At 38.5% G+C, this 9170-nt stretch overlaps 1 protein-coding gene across 1 annotated transcript; it reads right to left on the bottom strand.

Annotated features, from left to right (window-relative positions):
• Window positions 1–780: 780 nt before the first annotated feature.
• On the bottom strand, window positions 781–8883 carry LOC135468443 (phosphatidylinositide phosphatase SAC2-like). The gene is made up of 11 exons (XM_064746707.1): window positions 8696–8883; window positions 7970–8047; window positions 7238–7358; window positions 6827–6955; window positions 6392–6462; window positions 5579–5821; window positions 4899–4970; window positions 4076–4149; window positions 3564–3719; window positions 2659–2749; window positions 781–2398 (listed from the first exon to the last, which is right to left on the bottom strand). Exons 1-11 carry the CDS (start codon window positions 8851–8853, stop codon window positions 1093–1095), a joined length of 2499 nt encoding a protein of 832 aa, XP_064602777.1. The 5' UTR covers window positions 8854–8883; the 3' UTR covers window positions 781–1092.
• Window positions 8884–9170: the final 287 nt, after the last annotated feature.

The following is a 9170-nucleotide window of genomic DNA, read 5'->3' as shown; positions in this document are numbered from 1 at the left end:
ATGTCACACTGCAATGTATTCTGGAGATGTAACTTTATTAAACAACAGACATGTAGCCAAACTCCAACAAACCAAATAGCAACCACCACCCCACCCCAAAACAACTCCTTAACTTATCCATTAATTATATACCATCATACCTTTACCTTTTGAGAGAAAATTAATATACATAAACATGTAGGTGTAAGAGGTGCTTAAATCAGTGTACATGAACATGTAGGTGTAAGAGGTGCTTAAATCAGTGTACATGAACATGTAGGTGTAAGAGGTGCTTAAATCAGTGTACATGAACATGTAGGTGTAAGAGGTGCTTAAATCAGTGCACATGAACATGTAGGTGTAAGAAGTGCTTAAATCAGTGTACATGAACATGCAGGTGTAAGAGGTGCTTAAATCAGTGTACATGTACATGTAATCTTAGCACCTCATATTGTATGTATATCTGTATGTGAAAATATATACATCCATGCATTGCCTGGTATGTCCCCTAAAGCTGTCAGAAGTTCGAGGTTAAATAACAAAAACAGTTCTTTAATAAAAGAGATATATTTTAACCAGAACAGGCTAAAGCTCCAGTCAAACATTCTGACTTCTTCAACTTTCTGTTAAAGAGAAGCATTTTACTTACATTAGCTTGCAACTATAATAATCATGGGCTTACATGTACATGTTATAGAAGTTACTATTATTCATAGCAAAACCAATATACAAAGTAACTGTGTCATGACAAGATTTTTAGACATCTGATTTTTATGTCTCTATTTGGCTAATATTCCCACGAAGTACAAGTAATAACAAATAACCCTAAAGACCACTCTTTCCAGCATACCATTCCGTATCAAGCATTTTCATACTGTGTCACTTGAATGAAGACAACTTTTGTATCAAATCCAACAAAGACCAAAATTCTACTCTGACAAAGTAATACTGATCAAACTCAAAACCATAAAACTCTTAAAAATCCATAACAGGAAGCTACTCGTTACAGACATCAAGCCTTCCCCATGATAAAACTTGGATAAAAATTCTTTTCAAAGGATTGTTGATGCAATAACATTTATGGTGTGCTAAAAGCAAAAAGGTTATGTAGATCTAAATAATGATAATTTTGGTGTTGCATTTTCCCTCTTTAGCTTTTGCCTCAATTAGCTGATTGAGGGATTCTGGGCCTCTTAGTTTCCGGCGGACTTTGTTAGGTACATTGGAGCTGTTTGGCAATGTTGGTAAATTGATATTTGGTAAGCGAAATGAGCGCAGTTTTGATAGCGGCCCCATCCTTTCCTTGCTGACAGTGTCAGTTTCATCTGCAATGCTGGGTACTTTCACCTGGCTCTGAGAAAGGGCCCCTTCACTGAGAGAAGCTTTCATACTTGGATGGTGAAGTTTGTCACATTTAGATATGTCACTGGTCTCCCCACTGAGTGTCAACTCAGCCCCAGATGCACTTTGTCTAATACTCACAGTCTGTTGAGAGTCACTTCTGCCATCACCCTTCTTGTCTTGAAGTATGATTTGAGAGTCAGATTTAGATCCTAAAGGGTTTCTTCCAATTGTGGGACAAGGTAAAGTATCTGTCGGCTTTTCGCTTACATAACTGCTTACAGATGCTGAACTGTTAAATACTGTATTCGGTGGGGCACTCGACCTTTTGTTTTCAGAATTTGTCAGTTTTATTGTTCCTTCTGGTTCATCCGGTGAGCTAAGACTAAGGCTTGTTGCCAGAAGCTGTCCATGGGTCGTGGCTAAAATCCCACAGCTGTGCAGCATCACTTCATCATCCGTCTCCTGATCCAGTTCCAGCTTCCCAGAAGCCACAGCATCTATCAGATCCACCTCCCTGGTGCCAACAAGCGAGGAATCGTCCTGACTGTATTCTCGCGTCAACATTCCAGGAGAAGCCTCCACGTCCTGTGCCACACCCTCTGGGACAACTGGGATGTCAGTTGCATCTCTGTCACTACTCTCTGCCATCTTTTTCTCACCTTGTTTTATCATCTGTAGAGGGTTTAGACTTTTCAAAGTCATCTTTGGCACGGACATTCTTACTGGTATTTTAATGTCCAGTGGGTTTAACTTCTTTAGATTTAAGTTCATTTTTGGAACAGGCATTTTAATATGAGGCATGACACGGTTATAATTCTTGTTAACAATGGAGAAAGCTTGCTGAAGCCTGGACGACCCTGGCTGATGGGAGGTTGGAGATACGGGACTAATTTTTTGAGATCCTGCTGGGGACTTGTTGCTGGGACTTTGTTTCTCTCGAGTCTGTTGTCGTTGACGTAGTAGCTGCTGTAAATCTGTTGAAGAGTTATCGCGTGGCATTTTAACTGCCACAAGAGAAGTTTCCTGAAGTTTTTTGTGAATGTCTGTGACATCAGGGTGGGGTCTGGACTTTTTCCTGCAAAACAAATTGGATACAAGAACCTGCATTATTATCTCTAAATTTTATACATAAATGTTTACCTTTTATAGTATCCCCAAAAATACCATAAAGATATACAGCTAGCCACATGTATTTGCCTCCATTCATAAATTATAAAAATAAAACAAAATTTGACAGGTCGCAAATTTAGAAAGCCTTTTTGTTTTACAGATGATGGTATGTTTTAAGTTTGTATTTAAGGTCTTCTGTCCTTTCATAATGTTCAAGTCACTTACCTGTCTAGCTTCTGTCTCTCCACCACTTCTAGATCCAAAGCAAAGATCTTTAGGGCTCCAGTGAACGACTGACAGATTGACCGCAGAGATTCTGGACAAATAATCATGACATGGTAAAAACACTTCCCAAACATGATTTTAATTTCATCTAGGACTAAGTTGCTGATTTTACTTGAATCTGAGAGTTCTGCTGAAAGGTGTTTCAAGGTGAGTTTGGAAGGTACATATCCTACTAGAAAAATTTAAGTTTCAGGACCAAAAATGACATTTTATTTGTTTTGCACTTACTTGTGCTAGGATGGCACTCACTTTGCTAGCCCATAAGACACTGATGTTATAGTTTCATTGATGCCATTAAAGGCAAGAACACGCGAGAATGAAGTAATTGTCAAGGGAAATAGTTTGACTTATTTTTTTTATAATATTTTTTGACCTAGTAAAATGCATTTCAAATTTTGAATTCTGCTGTGGCCTTTTCTGACCATATTGGGACCTGTGATGTCACTTCAGGTTTTGCCACCTGACACACAGATTGCTATATTTCATCATTCAAAATGCATCTTCATTCAGACAAATGGACCTTGAAACATACTATTTCAAGCCAAAAATATTTCTGTACTGTCACTTATACTCTCTCGTTCCCAGCAGGCCACAATAGAATCTTATGTTTTAATTGCATTTTGGTTTGTTAGAAAAATTCTAAAGAAAATAAATCAAACTAGTTTCCTTGACAGTGTTTAATTATCTTCCATCAGATAAATACTTTATTTTAGTGTTTTCTTTGTCTTTAAGCTACAGGGTTATTTGTGTTAATGTCTTACACATCCATATTAACTACATGTAACTGATACAGTGATACATGTGTACGCTTATGGTGGATGTAAAGATGGTGGCAGAATCCTGACCTTTGGCCTCCTCTGTATTACTGATGGTGATGACGGTGTTGTTGAAGAATCGTGTGCTTGGAGTTCTGAAGGAATGAAAGTAGCCTTCCTCTGCGTAGTTATGGTAGTGTATCCTTAACAACATGTACTTAGACTTGAACAGCGACGGTTCTGGTCCTGACAACACATGAAACATGGACGACAGCAAAGTAAATTTATGAAACAACACAACATTAATAAAATCAGAAAGTGCACCTCTATCACGGCAGGGAAAATTGTTCAAACAGCACTTATGTTCGTTCTGAAATGCATACACATGCAGATGAATACAGAAGCAGTTGGTAGTCATTAAAATTCAGCCTTACAGTTACCTACAATATTGTACACGCCAGTAAGGATTCAATTTTGGATGCCTTATACTTTAATATATTTATATATATATTTTAACTGCAAAATGCCACTTGCAGCATAATGTAAACAATCGTGGCCAACTTAATTTTGTCCCAAAGTCATAGTAGTTCTACAACTCTTACCAATTTCTATTTTTTCTATGTCTTCCAGGAAAATTCTTTGGTATTTCGTGAACTCTTCTTTGTCATCATCATACCTGAACAAACATGGTGAATTTAAAGTCACAAGCCATGTAGCATAGAACTTGTTAGTACTCATAATACTGGGCTATTATGACAAGTCAGCACAAAGTACAATGAATGTTAAGAATTTTGACACACATATGGTGTCTTTTGTCAACCATCTATATTGGCTCATCACCAATATTTACTTGTTTACTCTACTTCATGAGTAGCCCCTCTTGATGACGGCAGTAAAGCAAGTCAATGGAGCAAACAATAAAGCCTCACCAGATTCCTGGGCTATTGTGCAGCTTCTCCAGAGACAGTTGGAGGAGGGATCAGTTGTTCAAAGCTTTATTATGACTTAAGCTGGTTATTAAATTTAGTGCAGACTATTGACAATGTCACTTGATTTGAATTAGAGTGAGACTGTTAAGACTGGAAAAACTTTTAATTAACTTTTGAGCAACTGGCCCCAGTGTCACGAAGCGATTTTAGACTGAAGTCAAAACTACAATCATCAAATTTTGTATGTCCCTTTCCATATTTTTAGCTGAAATTTGTTGAACAATAACCTACCCAGAATTTACATCAACAAGCAACATTATGACTTTTTGACATAAGAAACAACCATATTAATGAAATTTAAATTTTGACTTAAGTCTAAGATCGCTTTGTGATCCTGGTGCCTGGCCTATGGACACTACACTGTCACTCCAGCTGACACCTTATCGATTAATCTTTCTATTATCAGTTTAAACCCCCCAGGTATATTTACACTTACCATGCCACATAGATAGATCTCTGGCTGAGTAACAAGATCACATCCAACTCCTGACGGTCAGGATCTCCTGTCCTATCAACCAGACAATCACTTTATATTATACAGCTTTTTAATTTCTTTATTCACTTGAATGTGTATATTCAGCGCCTTTCTTAAATCCATCCAGTCAATCCTGGGTTGGGTCACACCTAAGACTTTAAAAGAAAAAATTGTAACTTCCTCGCTTTGCATTCAGCATGAAGGGTATAGAGCAATGACTGGTTGAACCATATCAGTATAATGGCTCGGGTGGGGCGGCTTTCTTGCCTTCGCTAAGGCGTCTCAGTGAAGCAGTACTAGATAAAAGTGCGGTGGAAATCCATCCTACAACAAGGAGGCACATTACATGCACTCTAAGGATTCCTTTGTCGTGGTATGACCGAAAAATTGTTAAGTATGATGTTAAACCCCAGGTACTCACTCACTCCCTTAAATCCATCATGGTGATATTTTAGACTCATGTATTCATATTTTATCCTGCAATCATTAAAACACTGCAATCCTGTAAGATTCAGTAACCAACATCCATTATAATAAAATTACATAGAAATTTGATATGTAATTAGAACAATATTCATTATCTATTTTGTTTTTATTTTTCCTCATGTACATGCATCTGACAGGTTCTAGTGGCTACTCACACGGGGTCAGCGTCCACGAGCCCCCATCCCCCCAGACATTCCTCAGGCTCCACTATCAGCATGTTTTTACAGTCCTCTATCAGCTGCCGTACATTCTCTTCCTTCTCCAACAGGTCGGTTGTTTCCTCAAGGGCTTCTGGACTCAGCTTGTTCCCTGAGAGCAGAGCTTCCTCTGAGATGGGCTGACCCAACATCAGATCAATCACAGCCTGATGGTATGTGTCACGGAACCTCAAGTAATACCTGAGACAGAGCAGTTAGTTTATAGTTTGACCGATCAAGACCAACTTTTTCTGAGGCAGGCTTACCCCACATCAGGTCAATCACAGCCTGATGGTATGTGTCACAAAACCACAGGTAATACTAGAAGACAACAGTTAGTTTATAGTTTGATTGACTGGCGTACTGATTTAGGCCAATCTCTAATCTACCATCACCTAGAAAATCACAGGCCAGTGGTAGGTGGGACTTTATAACAGCAGGTAATACATGTACCTGTGATAAAAAGAGTTTGTGACTAACTAACTGACAGGCTTCTCCAATGAGGTGTCGAAACACTAGGGTCACAACACAGGTTGACTATATGTGTAAAAAAGCTGCCCACAACACCTGAGTTTGCAAATTTGGGAAAATGGATAACTCGACAACATCAGTCTGGAATTTCTATGAAAATATGCATATGACCCATTATGTCCTTCAAATGTCCATTATGTCCATCAAGATGGTATAATTTCCACATGACAGGTTATATCAGATTCAGAGGAAATTACCCAGAAGCTACCAGTCTGACTGCTATAGCTCCTTCGGATTTACCTGTTGGCAGAGTTCATCCCATCTTTCATCATGCCAGAAAACTTCCTCTCCCCTGTCCTAGTGTAGTCACCCTGTTACAAACCATGCACAATACAGTGAAAAAGTCTACTCTCTGTACTTACTCAACAGTTTACCATAAAATAACATAATTAAATAACCATTTATACATGAAGAATGCAATCATTTGTGGAAAGAGACAGGGACCACTTTCACAAAACTTCTTAAAGCAATTTTTCATAGTTTTTCTCGTAAATAATGTCACCTTATGGAACTATAACCTAGACAGTGTCTTTTACGAAAACTGTTACAAGAAATATGATTTACAAGGTTTTGTTAAAAGTATCCCCACATTGTTTTTTGTTGAAAGAGTGCAATATGTACAGGTAGAAGTAGTTGAAAAGAAAGAATTTCAAACTTTTGATTGCTACTGCTGACCTTCAGAGCAACTGTGCCTGCATACTGCTGACTGATTACGTCTCCATTGTTGGCCCATAGCTGCTGGTACAACTGTCTGCAGCTGGGAGGTAACTCTTCATCAGGGGGGAGCAGACCCAGCTTACGACACTAGAATATGGGGATAGATGTTTATAGTGCAGTTTATTTTTATCAAGAATGAAAACACAACACTTATAACACTTTAACAAATTAGCGAACAAAAAAAAATTCTTGTGACCATTAAGTTCCTCGCTATGAACACTTACAGTGAGCTTTAACCTCCTGTTTCTGAGACACCTGGCCTGCAGGACAATTCATTATCACTGCACACATATCATAGTACATGTACCACAGCTTACTTCAGACTTCTAGGACACAGGTAAGCTACTTAATAACTACATGTAACTGTACCTGGGTTTCCATGACGATCCTGGCAATGGCTGACTGCACAACATTGGTACGATCCAAACAGTCAATACAATTGATGCGGAATATGCCCTTCTGCTCGCAAATCATGCCCTGGTTATCTACCCTGAAATGAGAATTGAGAAAACGTTCGCATGAGAACATTTAGCTAAAGCAAATATGCATGCAGCCTTGTAACTACTCTAAACTTCGTTTTTTTTTTCTTTTTTGGGTATATAAGCTTACCAGCACCCTCTAATACCACAGAAGCAGAAGCATATACAGGGTAAACATGGTTCTTATGAATAATTATAAATGAGCAGTTCAGTAAGAGTTTGCCCTCTATAGGACACCAGTGAGAACGTGTTGTACAGGATCAAACAGAAATATGAACATTATGTCTCTTTACAAGATTCATTATCCCAACGTTGTTTTCTGCTGTTGAAATAGCTGTATAAATATGTCTGATTAACAAACTAATTGATGACTGATCACCAACAACCCATGCTCTTATCAGCACCGGTTTCCTCAGACCAAAATGCTGGTCTCCATCATATAAGTGAAATTTTTTTGAGTATGGCGTTAAACACCAATCAAATAAATCAATCTTACCAGCAGTATCTCATAGCTTTGATTACATCTCTGATCACTTACCAGCAGTATCTCATAGCTTTGATCACATCTCTGATCACTTACCAGCAGTATCTCATAGCTTTGATCACATCTCTGATCACTTACCAGCAGTATCTCATACCCTTTATCACATCTCTGATCACTTCAGTCAGGATGGATACATTTTCAAATTTCATCCCTCGACTGTAAATAAAACAAAATATTCATGCAGAATGATTCAAATTTAAATTTAGTAGCTCAAATCAAAACTTGTGAAAATTCATAAAAAGGGACAAATATTTTAAAAGCCTGTACTACATTTTTCACAAATTATCCTATTTGTGGAAAGTGTGTTGTCACATTTTGATAGTATCATAACATCTAGTGGACAAATATTTTATTTGTACTTTCAATGAAGGTTGGCAAATCCAGTTCTCAAACTGAGAGAGCCAGCTGGTCAGTCCCCATATCAGTATGATATGAGCAGGTGTGGTGTCATGTTCGGTGTCTTCCTCTGAATGATTCACTGAAGCAGCACTTGAAACAAGTTGCCATAACGACACTTTCTTAACAGCACATTCAAGAATTTGTCACGTATGAGATGGCAAGCAAGTATAGTGGTGGAGGAAACCTGAGTGTCAGGAGGAAACCGGGGTGTCAGGAGAAAACCACCCACTTTCACTACATACCTGACAAACCTCTGGATTTTAAGCCGCAGTCCAAACAGCGAGAGCTGGATCCAAACACATGACTTCACAGGACAAAGGCGTGCTAGTCACAGTGAACTAGTGACAGAAACATTTTCAGAATTAAGAGGAGCTACCAAAAACTATATCCACTTTCCAAACTCACCAGTAATCATGAAAATCGAATGCGATGAAGGTGACATTTGGGGAGTTGTAGTTGAGGATGTGTGTGAGGAATGCCTCACCAATCACCTGCTCCTTGCCACTCAGCTCTGACAGGCTCACCACAGACAGGTTCTTGTACAGGGTTAATTGCTCCTCCATATGTCTACAGAAGGCAATGTGGGCCTCGTCTTCATCTGCAACAACAACAACAATGTAACATTTCCGTTACCATGGCAATGGTTAAATTGTTATAGTGTCTGAATATTTTATTATTCACAAATGCATCTCTCCTGTTTTCTTTGCTATTTCGAAAAACAACAGATGCAAACTACCGCTAATATGAGTAATAATATTAATGGCTTATTGTGGGGCAAGGACAGCGCGTCAAAACAAATTAAATTTCTGCTTGATTTGTTATCCCAGAACATCATCTTTCACTGATGGTTTGTCACATGTGAAGGAGCATCTGGATGTAA

This window comes from Liolophura sinensis, chromosome 6 (genome assembly GCF_032854445.1).
Source record: "Liolophura sinensis isolate JHLJ2023 chromosome 6, CUHK_Ljap_v2, whole genome shotgun sequence".
NCBI classification, from domain to species: domain Eukaryota; kingdom Metazoa; phylum Mollusca; class Polyplacophora; order Chitonida; family Chitonidae; genus Liolophura; species Liolophura sinensis.
This window is presented reverse-complemented; position numbering and strand designations above follow the sequence as displayed.